This window comes from Actinia tenebrosa, unplaced genomic scaffold (genome assembly GCF_029948245.1).
Source record: "Actinia tenebrosa isolate PJP-AT-01 unplaced genomic scaffold, QUT_ActTen_1.0 PGA_scaffold14__42_contigs__length_11649687, whole genome shotgun sequence".
NCBI classification, from domain to species: Eukaryota; Metazoa; Cnidaria; class Anthozoa; order Actiniaria; family Actiniidae; genus Actinia; species Actinia tenebrosa.
This window is the reverse complement of record NW_028292574.1, coordinates 10323422-10339791: the sequence shown is the minus strand read 5'-3', so window position 1 is coordinate 10339791 and position 16370 is coordinate 10323422. Positions and strand designations below refer to the sequence as shown.

Sequence of the window (16370 nt, the reverse complement as noted above, 5' to 3'; positions counted from 1 at the left end):
TGTGTTTCTAGGTCGCGTGACCACCTGTTATGTAACAACAACGCCTTCGAACCTTCAAAGTCTAATATAATGCGCTCTTTAGGCTAAATTTCCCACTTATTTACCATGGATATATCGAAAATAGCAACTAATATCATTCGTTCTGTGTCTACAGGCCAGGTTAGTTAAATAATTTTGTTAGTTTTCATAGTAATTTTGTGTTTTTGAGATGTTTTTGTGTGCTTTCTCGTTGCAGACGGTTGAGGTTCAAAGTCTATGGAGCAAACAAACAGCAGTGGTTGCTTTTCTTCGGCGGTTTGGATGACAGTTGTGCAGGCTGTGGGCGGTGGAGCTCAGCTCTATCAAACCACAGCTGGATGCACATAATGTAGCTCTGGTTGGAGTCGGTCTTGAAGAACTTGGTCTGCAAGAATTTCAAGATGGCAAGTTCTTCAATGGAGGTTAGTAATCGCATGGATATTTTTGTTGGATGGAAAAACATGATTGATAAATCCAATGTTCCCAGAGGAACTCCAAGTTGGATGGATGGGTGGTGAGGTGAATGGATGGTATGGGTTGGAAGAATGCATTATGGATGGATGGTGAGGTGAGTGGATGGCATGGGTTGGAAGAATGCATTATGGATGGATGGATGAATGATGGGCTGATGGATGGATGGATGGGTGGATGGATGGGTGGATGGGTGGGTGGATGGATGGATGGGTGTGTGGATAGGTGTATGGATGCGTGTATGGATGGGTGGATGGATGGATGGATGGATGGGTGGGTGGATGGGTGTGTGGATGGATGGATGGACGGACAGATGGGATGAAAGGATGGATGGATGGATGGGAGGATGGGCATATGGATAGGTGTATGGATAGGCGTATGGATGGGAGGAGGAGGGAAAGAGAGAAAAAGAGATATATGAATGATATAATCTTAGTTTTTTTTCAATGTAGATTTGTACATTGATGGAGAGAAGAAATGTTACAAAGATCTTGGCTTTAAGAGGTTAGTAAATAATAGCTAGTCCTCTCATCACACACTAAAATATGTTCACCACTCCATATACCATGCAATATTTGGAATATATATACAATACCTTTTCTTCTTCATTGTTAGGTACAATGCTCTATCTGTTATGGGTGGCCTTCTTGCCAAGGAAACCAGACAATCACTTTCAAAGGTTAGTCTTAGTTGGTTTTAATTTTTTTTAGCTTGTGCTAGCTCTATTATTGACAACAGTTGATAATTATAATTTTAGATGAAAGGATTTCAGCTTCATTAGATAAAGTTTAATCTACCTATCATTCAATCACAGAGCAATGCCAAAGGGATCAAAGGTAACATGAAGGGAGATGGTATGCAAACTGGGGGTTTGCTAATAGTATCTCAGGAAGGCAAGGTCTTGTTCAGTCACAGCCAAACCTCTCCAGGTGACCACGTACCGAATGTAACAATACTAGAAGCTCTAGGAATCAAAGATGAAGGAGAAGGAGGAGAAACGAGTGCAGGTGGCGAGGCAAGTGGTGGGGCCAAGATGGAGTGTAATGAAGATGCTTGCCCCTACCAGCAAAGAAGTAGTCATGTAAGTATATAAAAAAAAGATAATGCTCTCTCCTGAAATTTATAGTCCTGGAAATATACACATAACCCCCACATAAAAATTACAGTACCAAGGGGTGGGGAAGGGCCTGAAGCTATATTGTACATGTAGTTCCAGAAAATATGCATACCTCCCCCATAGAGGGGGATTGGAATTTTCAAAGGCTGGCAGGGGCATAGCCAGGATTTCCCATAGCTAGGGTGGGGGGACCCACATTCAAAAATCCACCATTTTTTCTGGTCCCCTGATCAAATGCTGAACCCAAAAAAGAGCCAGCTTTTTGTTTTATGTTTTAATTTTGGAAAACTTGGGAAAAAATATTGGAATTACCGTATAAATTCTAAAAAGCTGCCATTTTGTTGCCACGAAGGGGGATTTATAGCCCCCTCGATCCCCCTTTCCTACACCCTTGACTGGGAATGGTCTGAGGATGGGGGTATAATATTGTGTGATTCCAGAAATATCCATACCTACGCCTGTGGAAGGGGATTGGAATATTGCCAGGTAGCCAGTGTGGAGGGACTTGGAAGATATTTCCTGGCATTAGCAGATCTTTGAGCTATGGTTTTATTGAACAAAATGACACACTACAAATTTGTTTACATTCACTTTTTTTTTTCAGTCAAAGAGAATACCTTTCAATGGATAGTGGAACTTATTTAAGTCATATTTGCTTTCTTTGGCTCAGGGCTACAGTGAACAGAAACAGGATTTTATGAAGCCAATCTGAAAACCTGTCCAAAACAGGAAAGAACTGGCTGATGTAAAACAGGATAAACTTGTTTGTAACCTGTTTTTGAGCACCTTTTAGTCCAGTACCTAGTTAAGCTATATTTCACAATAGATATCTCCCACTACCTATTGGAATAAAACAAGAATGTGTAATTTTTTGTTGTTGAAAATATTAAAGGAAATTTATTGAATTATAATCATCCAGGGAAGAATTTAAACTGTACCTCAAGTGATTATTAGTGACAGAAGAATAATTGTTGTATATCTTTTCACTAATTTCTCTCTCACACACCCATGTCATTATCCCAACCTTCTTCCCATTGGGCCAGAAGTGATGGTATTCTTGCTTGATTCATAGTTTTTCTCAGTCAATAGCAAAGCAATCACAATAGTTGAAGCAGTTTTCCCAGTTTAATTAAAATCTTGTTCCATATACACACTACTAAAACAATTTTCTTGTTAAGAGCTGTGCCTTAAGGTTGGACTGTATTGAAAACATTATGGACATATGATATACTAGCCTCCGTTCCAGACGTCTGCAACAGAGGCTAATAATATGCTGGGTTAAATAAATTCAAGGATATGGCCAAGCATGGGAACCAAATATTTTATGAGAGGGATACGTTTTTTTCAAACTTTTTGGAAGATTTTTATGAAATCTCCAATACATGACCAAGTGTAGGGTTAGAAACTAAAATAGAAAATCTATAACGACTTCACAACTATCTAAACTGAAGATAAACCTGGATTAATTCCAAAATAATTCAATAATGTATTTTCTTCGTATTTTTTAATCCTTAAATCACCACACCCCTTTAATGCATGTAGCGTGACTCAGATCAAATCGATCAATCCAAATAAGGATTACCGGAAACGAAAAGGAAACAAGCCAATGCAATGTCGACATCCGCTATCTATCAATCATCTTATTGTTTCATTAACCAATCGAAAGAGTTAGAACGGGTTGAGTGACTTGTGATTGTATAACAGCCTGCTCGGTCATTCTGAAGATCCACACGTTTTGAAGTCCAACAAGCTGATCTTTTGTTATCATAAACACTTGGAATCTCACGAAATAAGCCAAAAATGTCTGAAACAGAAGAATTAGCTAGTAAATTGAAGAGAAGAGCAGCGATCAACGAAGGGGAATCAGTAGAACCAGCGAGACGAATGCAAATATTCAATCCGTACACAGAATTTCATGAATTCACACGAAAACAAATCAAGGATTTTGAAAAGACCTTCAAATCGTAAGTAGTTTTAATACCTGTATGTTTGAGTTATCTTGAATTAAGCTCTTGCTGTTCCATTATAGATTCATTTGGAGTTTTTCATTTGAAATTTTTTAATATTTTTTTCAATGATAAAAAAGTTCAGAGTCACGACGCAGTTCATGTGACTTTCACACTTGATTCCAATGCAGATTTTACGAAATATTCAGAAATATAATATCCTTCCTCGAAAGGTATCCAAATTAAGAAAAACTATCTGTCTTTCCTTAAATAAAGCGTGACTCACTCCATTATGGATCGGAACTTCATAAATGACCTTTTTTTAGGGTTATCTTAAAAGCAAAATACAGTAGCAAGTTTGCTTTGTTTCCTGCTGGGCTGTGGCGTCCTAGGAGTAAAAATCATTCCTCTTATAATGAATTTTGCCTCCATAAAAATATTTTTAGTCATGATAGATTTGGTTTCAATTGTTTAATCTTCCATTAATCAAACCACAAGGCTTTTACGTAATTTAAAACAGAAATACCGATAGATAAAAACAAGATCCTGTCCAACCGCTTATAAGCTTATTGTGAACAAATTAAAACATGGTTTTACTCTCAATGCCTCATTATCTCAGCGTTTCATTAAAGCCAAACAAGATTTCTATTCTGTGTATATAAATTTTGTTCTATTAGTTTTAAGCTAGTAATGGTCATTTTACGATGCAGTGTGGTTTGGCTATACACGCACAAAACCATTTGGGGTGGTATGTTCACCCGGAAATAATCTTCAAGTTAATGCATAGATTAATTACTCCAAAACTCATTATATGCCGCAACAAAAACCTGACCACACACTATTTTATCTATTCTATACAATCTACTCGTGTATTAGCGTATTTTGATGCAAATTCGTATCTTTTAATGCTTTGAAAATTAGAAATGTTTGTTAAGCTATTATGTATCAAGTCAGATATCCTGATCGGCGGGCACACACTTGAGATGAATTAAGAATTGAGAACAATTCAGAAATTTAGTTTATGTAAACAATAGCGTGACTGATTATTTGGCACCAATGAAAATTAACCAAATTTGCACAACTGTCAGAGTCAGGAGTATATGAAAAGATACTGCTCTTCTTTGCGGTAATAATTATTTATTCTAATTCCTCAGATTTGATGTAAATAATGACACTTTTCTGGACCTGATGGAACTGAAAATCTTGATGGAAAAGCTAGGAGCCCCACAGACACATGTTGGTCTGAAGGCAATGATAAAAGAAGTGGATGAGGATAATGATAGCAAAATCAGCTTCAGAGAGGTAGGTCCTTCTCAAAGGAAGGGTGCATATATGTATAGATAGTGGGATTTAGTAGTACCATCGCTGATTTTCAATTAGAATTCGTGGTGGAAGGAAAATGAGAGAATCTGGAGTAGAACCCTGGAAGAACAGAAGGAACCAACAAGCTAATAACTTCTACTCATATGTCAACACTTTAGGGTCTATCGATTTTGGCCAAAAGATTATAGTTCTGTAGTAGTAAAAATAAACTCAAGATATTGAAAGAGCACCTTTCATATTATTAAGAAGATGTTCAGTTTCAGCTCATAACATTAAATACAGGAAAAATAGCATTAAATGACTGTATGGGCACTAATTCTACTAATGCCAAGGAGCTCTTTCTATATCTGTTAATAATAGTGACATAACTGTGGAAAAAAGGCCATATATATATATTTTTTTTTTTGTTAATCTTACTGTTGTTTATACAAGCTAACACCTTGGACCTTTTTTTTTCATTTCATTTAAAAATATTTCTATCTTTTCCAGTTTCTTCTGATCTTCCGTAAAGCTGCTGCAGGTGAACTGGAAGAAGATTCCGGTCTTTCCCAACTTGCAAAACTTGTGGAGATTGACGTTGGAGAAGTTGGCGTTGGAGGAGCTGCCAGCTTCTTTGAAGCAAAAGCCAAACAAGCTCAGGCATCTTCAAAATATGAGATGGAAATACTTGCTGAGCAAGAAGAACGAAAGAAAGCAGCAGAGGAGGCCAAAAAGCGCAAAGAACAGTTCAAGGCTAAGAAAGCTGCTTTTGCCACCCCTAGCTAATTCCTTACAACCAAACAAGAATAATTCTCAACAAACCTTCAGTTCCAACAGCTGTAATATTGGATAGGTTTTAAGATTCCTTCATCCAAGTCTTTCATAAGTTTCGTATGTCTTGGACAGGTTTCAAGGTACTAAAGTTTATTTTTTAAGTTTTTAAATTTTTTAAAGAAATTTTAAAGTAGCTTCAAGTTGTCAAAGACAGGGTTCATAATTTATCTTGTTACGGACAGGATTATGTTAATCTCAAAGGGGCAACCCATTTCCCCCATCACTAGAATGTAAGAAGCCTAGAAAACTGAGGGGGAGGGGGGAGGGAACGTGCCTCATGTAAAGAAACAAACCAATAAAAAATACTTTCCCAAATATATCTCAGATAGACCCCTTGACAAGATATAATTTGTGAACTCTTCACTCATTTATCAATTCATATATAGTGCTTCAGCATTGTTGTCAAACAGTTAAAGTTTAAGCTTGTATTTTTTTGTATTATCAGAGATCATATTATGTTCATAGTGACATATATCATTCTCACAATATTTCTAAGTTTCACTAGAATCAACAGAATAAAGTGTGACAATCCTAAACTTCAGAAGAAAAAGCCAGTTTCTCTTATGTGGTTTTTGTAATCGTATTTCTAGCATAACAGGCTTTCAAGGTGAAGCCAAGATCTAGATTTTTAAAAATCTTGAATCACAAGACATTGTGGGTCATCCAAGGGACAAACAGCATTGTTACAATAATGGCGTCGATTGACATTTACTTCTCATAACAAGAAAATTTGACTAGAGATGAATCTTTAAAAACGGACAGTTCCACAAGTTGGGAAATTTCTCAAATAACGTGGGGTCGTCATTTCAGCATTTCGTTTTGTTTTGCGACCTATGACGTGTCGCCTATATTAATGCCTTTAGATTCAAGATGGCTGCCGCATCGTCGAAGAACTCCATTGCGCATTAAGTAGCGCCTTAGTTCAATGTTTTTAAAGTTAAAAAGTGGAGCGCTCGGCCTTTATATTTAGTTCTTGACCTCCACATCTTTTAGACGACAGGCAGCTCTGCCTCTAAATTCCATGTAACGTTGAACTCAACCACCCCCCTCCCCTCCCCCAATACAAATTAACATATCGGACATAGAGCCCTTCTCTGTCTTAGCTAAGGACCCTTTATTTTGCCTGACTTTTCACTTCTATCCAAAAGTACTACCTTTCTATAATGTACACTGCAAACAGTCAGCCATCATTGTCAAATACTGGTTATTATCCGCCTATCAATCAATATTCCTTGTTGTTGAAGCTGAATTATTTGATTGACGGGGAAAAAATCGTTTAGACGCGCACCCAATACTGTACCGAAGTTTTCAGTTTTGGGGATTTGAACGACTAAGGAAACCTTTAGCTTGGCTTGATAATTGAGTAGAATATTTGCATAGATTCCTACACTTTTCTGTCTACATCTCGTTTTATTAGTTTTTCTCTCCTTTTTTCCGTCTTTTTTGAGCAAGTGCTGCCCTCATCAAGCCATTTTGTGACTCCCTCTGGTCTAGAACATCAAGCGCCTTCCCCCAATTGATAGAACACACACTTTGTTTCTCCAACCACGAACTACTTGAATATTCCCTGCCGCTTTGTTTGAGTTCTTTGGAAATTTTAGGAAGTTTCGTTGGAGAAAAAGTGCTATTTCTTTCTTCTCTACTGGTACTTCTTTCGTCTGCTGAAATTGGAGGTAAACTTAGACTGTTCCTTTGCTTGCCATGCCTTTCTGGACTATCAGATACAGGTATGTCTGGTAATTTCAATACTTGTTGTACGGCATCGTCTTCGACGTTGTACACAAAATGTCCAGGGATTTCATCCGTAAAGTTTTTATGAATTTCTTTTTCTAAGTTTGATTCGACTTGTGGTGAAATTCTACCAAGTCTTCTGCCACGTTTTCCTTTTCTTTTCCTCGCTCTTGGAGTTTTCATGTTAAGTTGAATAAATAAAGCGCTTTGTTTTTGACGATAGCGTAAACACAGCGAAAACTTGAACTGAATGGGTTGTTGTTCTAGTTAAAATCCTCGTACTTCGGGGAAAACAAAATCTCTGAAAAAGATAGTTCAAAGCACTCCATTTCGGTTAAGACAATGCATAGAGCTAAATTCGATTTTTCGCACGGTAACCAGCAGTATAACGTGGTTGTTAAAACAAACAAGGTTTGCTGTCTTTGTTTACTCTCCTCATTACTAACCACACTCTACAAGAAAGATCGAACCAGCGAAGCTCGTTTTGCGTAATTAAAAAGCCCCATCTCCAGGGAATAGTCCCATATGTCATTATATCAAAACTTGAACCTACTTAATACTCAAGACAATAAAGGGTATTAAGTCTTCTCAAGATGATTGATAAAAATCAATGAAGTTTAGTTAGTTGTAAAAATAGAGAGGATAGGTAGCTACCCTCGCACTTAAATATGGCATATAATTGAAACTATAGTGTAAGAAATAATCGGGTTTTCATTGCTAGAGGGTATGATAGCTTTCATAGCTATCATATCTCTGGGTTTGTCGGCCCTCTGCAAAAGCTAACCAGTCAAATTGCAAGTCGATCTGTGAGTTAGCCGTGCCCTGACTTAGGTCAGCCCAGAGGTTGTTTCAGGGTTTGATCTGTGAGTTAGCCGTGCCCTGACTTTGATCAGCCCAGAGGTTGTTTCAGGGTCTGATCTGTAAGTTACCCATGCCCTGACTTGATCAGCCCAGAGGTTGTTACAGGGTTCAATCTGTGATTTGGTCATGCCCTGACTTCCATCAGACCAGAGGTTGTTGCAGGGTTCTATCTGTGATTTTCATGCAACGAATTTACGTCATCACTTGATGGTACATAGCCTTAGAATTCTTCTTTTGTGTTTGGACTTGTTGACTATACCGTGCCTCCATTAGACGGGACCCCGAGTTCAACTGCGGTGCTTGGATCTAGTCGAGTGTCGTTGATGGCGGCTGAGATTCATCGTCTGTAATGCGAGTATAGAGGACAGTTGCTTGATTTAGGGACGGCTTGAAGACAGCTTCAAGTAAGTTATAAAACAATATAAGAGCAAATAAAGTTATGTAAAGTAGCCGGTAAAACGTTGCGCACAAGTTAAAAATCAATGCGCAACATCAATATACCTGTGCGTCAGTTACAATTCAAAGCGCAGTTTTTAATAACTAATGCGCAACATTAATAAACCAATGTGGTGGTGAGGTTGATGGCGATGTTGATGATGATGGCATGTGACGATATATTATGATGGTGCTACAAGATGATAATAATGATTTAAGATTTTTATTAATTTTGATTTGATAATGTTGTTGTTGAGCGGTTGATGCTGATGGTCATGGCGATGATGAAGGAAAAGATGAAGAAAAATCTACAAACCTAATTAACAACGATATCCACGGCAACAGAAGAATGAGAATCATCGTTGGGCTTCCTGTGTAATCACGTGTTCAAGTCGTGTGTCCATCAAACGAGAAGCCCTTTTCTCAACGTGGTCGTGTTGAACGGTTCTAGCGTGTTGAACACTGACTTTATACCTCAAAAATAACCGGCTAAAGACGATTAACCATGGGTAAAATCAAGACTTCCAAAAAGGTAAGACGCTTAAGAGGTACCTGGTTGAATTTTATTCAAGTTACTACGATATAAAGTGAATTTCTGTGAGTTTGCTTTAGACAACGTGCACATTTTTCTCATAAAGAACGGCGAACGTTGAACATCTCAGCTCTTGAGAACGATTTTATCACCCTTTATTCGTGTTTTTTCGTCAAATATTACATTTATAAGCAAAGGACTAGTAAACGTAGCCATACAATCGAGGAATACAATTTTAGAGTCTTTTTTTGGAGTCTTCTCATCAAACTCCATTGCGATCCAAGCGTCTTCTCTCAAACCACGTGGTATCGACTGTTCTTTTAGATCTTCAAGTTTTCTCGTTATTTTTCTGCCAGGAATTGTAAAAAAACGCTAAAATAAAAGGGAGAGGTCTTTGTTTTGATTATTCAAGCTTGTTTAGCAATACCTAGGAATATATTTTAAGGTTTTTATAGTATTTTGGGCTGTTGTTTATGGCTTCACCATGTTGTGCAATCACGTGTTTAATAACTTCTTTAAATCCCATATAAAAGTTTTTACTTTTTCACTGCATTTATCTCATATGTTTTGGTCTAGTTCAGCTCATAGATTACTGATGGTTATTATATGAATGTCAAAATATATTTTCCAAAGCAATATTCACATGGATACAAATAAATTATAAACTCTGGTCTCCATCTAGGATAGAATTGAGTATTATTTTAGAATTGTGTAGGCTCACAATTGCAATTGCTTGGCAAACACTGCCTGTCATGCGTTATCAACCAGAGAGTATTCTATTGCTTGGTAGCAATCAGCTGTATGAATCTCATGAATCTCATTACTAGCCTGCAATGACAGGCAAATGCTGACCATCATGCACTATCAAACAAGAGTATCCTGCTGCTTGGTATCAATTGGCAGAATAAATCTCATCAATCTCTTTACCACTGCCCTCCATTCTCAGTAATCCATGTACATTCCTATTGAAAACTTGCCGTTCATCTAATATTTATCTATTTATCCTTCCATAAAGGCTCAACCGGATGAGACAAAGAAAGTAAAAAAGGTGAAGGAAACTAATAACAATATTGATGTGAATGGTGACAAAACTGAAAAGAAAGACAAGAAGAAGAAGAAGGCAAAGAATGGACCTGTGAAAGCACCTCCTGCCAAGAAGCCTGCTAGCTCTGTAAGTACCTGTTCTTGTCCTTGTCTTTTATTTCTTTTCTTTCTTTCTTCCTTTACTTTGCTGCTTCATACTTTTCCCTTTCCTACTCTCTATCTTTACTACTCTTTCTTTTTCCGACCTTCCTTCCTCCTTCCTTTGTTTCTCCATCTTTAATTTCTCTTCTTTTCTCTTCCTATCTTTTCCTCTCTTTTCTTTCCTTTATTCAATACTTTTTTTATCTCTTTATTTCATGCTTAAAGTCATTCACACATGTATTCTAACTGTCTGGATTTATTTTTTAAAGGATTCAAGCTCAGATGACTCAGACTCTGAGATGGACACAAGGTTGGTGGTTGACTATTTATCATTCCATCTCCAGTTTTTAATGTCCTTTTCTCTATTTTCTCATAGTCCCTGTATGTTTTTTAATAATGTATAATATCCTTTGACTTTTAGTGCCCCTGTAACCAAGAAAAAGACCCCAAAGCCAGCAAAGACTCCTGCCAAAGATTCCTCAAGCTCAGAGTCAGACTCTGAAGAAGAAGCACCCAAGAAAACAGCCCTCAAGACAGATGTTCTTAAACTAAAGGGTATCAAGAAGGAATCTGATTCCTCAGAAAGTGAAAGCGAAGATGAAGAACCAGCCCCCAAAAAGAAGGATAAGAAAAAAGTGGTCAATGGAAAGGGTAAAAAAGAAGATAAAAAGGCAACAAAAAAGCCAGTGAAGAAAGAATCTAGCAGTGACGATTCAAGCTCTGAAGATGAAAAACCAGCAGCAAAGAAGACTGCTGCAAAAGAAAAACCTGGTGCAAAAAAAGAAGAGTCAAGTAGTGATGAAGACTCCAGTGATGAAGAAGAGAAGCCTGCTACAAAAGCCAAAGCAGCTCCAAAAAAAGAAGAAGAGTCAAGTAGTGATGAAGATTCCAGTGATGAAGAAGAGAAGCCTGTAGCAAAGAAGAATGCTGTAAAAGGCAAAGCAGCTCCAAAAAAAGAAGAGTCAAGTAGTGATGAAGACTCCAGCGATGAAGAAGAGAAGCCTGAAGCAACGAAGGCTGCAGCAAAAGCCAAAGCAGCTCCAAAAAAAGAAGAGTCAAGTAGTGATGAAGACTCCAGCGATGAAGAAGAGAAGCCAGAAGCAAAGAAGGCTGCAGCAACCAAGGAAGACGAGTCAAGTTCTGATGAAGAATCTTCAGATGAAGAGGAAACTAAAAAGAAACCAGTAGCTCAAGTAAATGGTGCAGCTAAAAGGAAGAACACAGAATCATCATCAGAGGAAGATTCAGAATCTGAAGAGGAAAATCCAGAACCCAAAGCAAAGAAATCTAAGAAAGAGGTAACTAACAAATGTGACGTTATCAAAGAGTAGTTGGATTTGTTGAACTTGTATAAAATGTATAACTATAAAATATGAATTATTTTCTTGATTGTTTGCATGTTTTTGTGAGTTTGTTCCTCTAGCTTTTTTGTTTTGATGCTGTTGTCAAAAGTTTGCTTTTGGTTAAAAATTAAATTAATTCAGGATTCCTGTGGATTTGACGTGAAAAATAGTACATTTCCCCCTAGAATCAAGAATGTAGTTCAAACTGATGTCATGCAATGATGAATAAACTTAGGACACCTTATGATGTTTGCTGATTAGAAATCAAGTTCTGAACTGAGCATGACTTCTATTAAGATTGGTCAAACAAGCTAACAAACCATTACCTATTAGTTTATAAAGTTAAAGGTATTTTTGTTGCGAAATGTGATTGTCCGAGTGAGTGTAGTCTTGAAAAAACTGTTGGTGGTGGTGACTGACGTTTCAACAACCTGAGGGAAGTCATCTTCTCTCGTTTTCTCACTGGACTCTGAAGAGGACTTCCGCTCAGGTTGTCGAAACGTTAGTCACCACCAACAACTTTCTCAAGACTACACTCACCCGGACGATCACATTTCACAACAAACTTTAACGCCTTGGTTCAAACCATTCACTGTTAAAGCTTTTATTTGTTATTTGATTTTAGAGTACCTATTATCCAATATTGAAATTTTTGACTTAATTTTAATTCTGTTTTACCATATCCTATAACCTCTAGCACTTTTTTTGAAGATATAGAAATATAGACAAGTTCTAGTGCTTAGGAACGAGGTTATTCCGGGCGAAAGCCCTTGGAATTAAATTCGGAAAAATTAATTTCCGACCTCACTTTTTTTGACTTTGTTTAATCTTAATCTTTAAAATTTACCAATCCATTGCACTATAAATTTGATTGAAGGAAGCCAAAGGTCCATCCACAACATTAAATAAAACATTGGTGTCATAAATACTTTATCAATACATTGTGAAAAGAGTTAAATTAATAAATCTCTGGGTCAAGACAACGAGACCTTAGCATCTTCTAAGCAAGCAGTGTACGTAGGAAATATAAAATTGATACATATTTTGTAATTTTGGCCTTCAAAGGAATCATCAGACAGTGATGAGGATTCAGACGAAGAAGAAGAAGAGGAAGAGGAGAAGCCAAAAGAAAAGGCCAAGAAAAGAAAAGCTGCAGATATAGAAGCAACCAAGACACCGAAACAAAAGAAGTCTGCTGATGGAAATTGTAAGAATTTAAGCTTAAAAAAATTTATAATTAACAAAATATTTTCTGCCAACAATAATGGAAATATGCTATTTCTAAAAGATAAAATTGGATAAAAATCTGGCAATGAGTTTTATTTTCTTTATTTTCAAGTAAAAGCTGTTGTTTAATGAGCCAAAAACCTGGAACTAGAAAATATTGAGCTAAGAAAATTGTTGCTGATTGGCTAATAGACCATTATTTTTCAAGTTCCAAATTACTGCTGTGTTCCTTGATTACAGACTCAGTTCCTCAGGGTTGGACTCAAATCAGTGTCTAAATATTCACAAATATCAACAGAAAAGTAAAGAATGCAAAACTTCAACAATACAAACACTTTGAAATTCTACAGTCACTGAAACACGTGAATATTCTGCATAAAATCGAGGCTAACCCTGTGCAGCAACTCAAAACTAGAGCATTCGTTGGAGCTGATAGAAGCAAGATGACCTGGCTATAAGATGATGATTGTATCTTATTTTGATCAACAGATAGCTTATTCATTGGTAACTTGTCATATGATGCTGATGAAGAAAGTTTAAAGGGCTTGTTTGACGAGAGTGGCCTCTCTGCTTCTGTTAGGATCATCACAAGTGAAGGAAGATCAAGAGGGTGAGTTAAACATGGTTCGGTGAACATTTAGATTTTATATTTTACAACCATCAGTCCCATTACGAGGCTCTTCCATGAGGTTCGGTTCACATGCACTTCCACTACGGATTTTAACATGGGTAGGGAAACCGGAGAAAAACCCTTGTGGTAAGGGAGGGAACAACACATCAAACAAACAATTATTGACATATGTAACTAAGCTTGGAATTGAACCCGTGACCCCAGTGGTGACAAACAATGTTGCAGCAGTGCATGTTACTTATAGCACTCTGGTTCCAGTTTCTACCTAACCAAAATCAATGTTAGTAAAAATTAGAATTAGTGTGTTTCCTGTTGCGCAACTGACCCTAAATTTTTTTTACCGATTTTTGCCGCCCCTAATATTTTTTTCATTCCCAAATGCACCACAGGGTTCCCAGTATGCTCATTTCCACTGTTGTATCAGTAAAAAGAATCCGACCTCCAAACCCCAATTATTTTTCTTATACAACAGGAAACACACTTATTTTTTTGTTTGGCCTTATCAAGCTTCTTGCAAGGGTTGGACCTTGTAATGGCTAACCAACCCTTTTTTGTGTGCCAATAGATTTGGTTATGCAGATTTCACCAGTTCTGAAGACTATGAAAAAGCTCTAGAGATGAATGGTACTGAATTCTGTGGACGAGAGTTGAAAATCAATCCTGCCGACAGCAAACCTAACACCCCTAGAAGTGGTGGTGGTGGTAGAGGAGGTCGTGGAGGCGGAAGAGGTGGTTTCAGTTCAGGACCACAAAATCCTCCTCACAAGTCACTGATCGTCAGAAATCTTTCATACAATACTACGACAGAATCTCTAGGTGCTGCTTTTGAAGGCTGTAGTAATGCTAGAGTCATTACGGATAGAGATACAGGAGAATCTAAAGGGTATGTGAGGTTTTGTCTTGTTGTACATAGACTTTCGCAATTGAGCGGTATTCATATGACTGTGAAAAGCGCACCATACAAGCATGGTCTAGTCATTGCTAGGGATAGGCCAGACCAATCACATTGCTTGAATATTTACTCTCCATCCAATCAAATACACAGTTAGCACTGTCAGACCAATCACAATAGGAGAGGGGAAAATCAGCCAATCAAAATTCTAGAAAGCGTTACGGCACAAAAAGCTTCTGGCGTTGTGTTTTACACAGTCATGCAAAAAGTGATCTATATATGTCTATTGCCTTATTAATGATGAACAGACTTAGGACACCGATGAATTCTGTTAAAACAGAGCTGATCACAAACCAAGTATATCACTGATATAAGGCATTTGATTTCAATAAATCATTTGTAAATCTTATTGCTCTTTATTGACTAGTTTCTTTTTTTCTTCCAAGGTTTGGATTTGTCGACTTTGATGATGTTAACACTGCCAAGGAAGCACTCAACCAAATGAGTGGATCACAAATAGATGGCAGACAAGTTAGACTAGATTTCTCATCACCTAGACCCGAAGGTGGTGGACGAGGAGGTGGAAGAGGTGGCGGATTCGGTGGCCGTGGTGGTGGATGGGGTGGGGGGCGTGGACGTGGAGGGCGTGGTGGAAATAGAGGAGGAGGAGGTGAGATAATAATATAAAGTTATTATTAAATAATTACTTCAAAAATGAAGAAAATAACGTTTGTGTATTTTCTTAATTCAACAGCAAGCTTTCAACGAAAAGGAACTATTCAGGAATTCAAGGGCTCGAAAATAACCTTCGATTAGTTTTCCTGTTGACTTAGAATCTTGTATTTTAGTCATCCATTTTTATAACCCAACCATCTAAAACTTGTAATTTTGTTTTGACAAACCAAATGTAATATAGACAACATCTGCTGTAACTTCTGTCATCCCATTGTAACGCAAATGTAACAAAAACATATTCTATTTACTATTATTTTTATTGAAAATTGCTGGAAGGATAAGCATGGATCTTCCTCCATAGATCATAATATAATTATTTACCCAGGAAAGGAAACAAAATATGATGGTATTTTGGGTTTTGATGTGACTTATACCAGGTACTCAGTGAGTCTAACGAGGTTTTATTTATCTTTCTGGTATTAAAATCAAAGATGATCATCGTAAAGTCTTAACAAGGTTTTACTGAAGATTTCTACCATTTACTCGTAGGATAAAACAATGACAAGTTGTGAAATATTTTCAAATGCTGTAATAAGTATTTCTTCAAAATTTGAAACAAGGCTGTGTTCGAAGTAACAAACCTTCCTTGATGAGTTTGTTAGAAAAACATGTAGTTGTTGGTTTCATTTTAAGGGTATAAAATGGTCGCCCAGTATTTTTCTCGTATCAAACTAATTTGTATATACAAATACACCATAGAAAGTTTGTAAACAAAAAATACTTAATATTCATTATCCTGAAGGAAATGTAAGGTTACTGTTGACCACTCCTAAGGACCAAGGTATCATTCTTTTTACAGTATAAAACTACTGAGAGATATTGTAGCTATGGTATTTTCATTCATTGTAATTGTTCACAAAAAATAAACTTTTCCTTCACCAAATTTTCCTCGTGCAACGTGTGGTTTGGTTCTGTCAAATTCTGTATAATTAAATGCATGGGAATATTAAGTGTCTGGGTTAACAGCATAGATACAATATAAGTAATGATGTTAGCTCAATACAAAGCATAACTGGTCCAACCAAACCCCCATATCAGTTCCAATACAAAATTCTCAATCACACGCTCAAAATGGTACACTTTTCTGTAACACTGTCAAAGTGTTTCCAT

General features: G+C 37.1%; 3 protein-coding genes across 3 annotated transcripts; all 3 read left to right on the top strand.

Moving 5' to 3' along the window:
* Positions 1-19: 19 nt before the first annotated feature.
* On the top strand, positions 20-2517 carry LOC116296525 (prostamide/prostaglandin F synthase). The gene is made up of 6 exons (XM_089029684.1): positions 20-159; positions 236-440; positions 942-993; positions 1105-1168; positions 1304-1570; positions 2211-2517. The coding sequence occupies exons 1-6, from the start codon at positions 106-108 to the stop codon at positions 2235-2237; spliced, it is 669 nt and encodes a 222-aa protein (XP_088885810.1). The 5' UTR covers positions 20-105; the 3' UTR covers positions 2238-2517.
* A 787-nt stretch (positions 2518-3304) lies between these two features.
* On the top strand, positions 3305-6224 carry LOC116296524 (EF-hand domain-containing protein D1). Its single transcript, XM_031704549.2, has 3 exons — positions 3305-3570; positions 4707-4854; positions 5365-6224. The coding sequence occupies exons 1-3, from the start codon at positions 3407-3409 to the stop codon at positions 5638-5640; spliced, it is 588 nt and encodes a 195-aa protein (XP_031560409.1). The 5' UTR covers positions 3305-3406; the 3' UTR covers positions 5641-6224.
* Positions 6225-9110: 2886 nt separating this feature from the next.
* On the top strand, positions 9111-16143 carry LOC116296548 (uncharacterized). The gene is made up of 9 exons (XM_089029453.1): positions 9111-9247; positions 10263-10418; positions 10702-10742; positions 10854-11730; positions 12841-12982; positions 13492-13612; positions 14199-14516; positions 14972-15195; positions 15280-16143. Exons 1-9 carry the CDS (start codon positions 9221-9223, stop codon positions 15339-15341), a joined length of 1968 nt encoding a protein of 655 aa, XP_088885579.1. The 5' UTR covers positions 9111-9220; the 3' UTR covers positions 15342-16143.
* Positions 16144-16370: the final 227 nt, after the last annotated feature.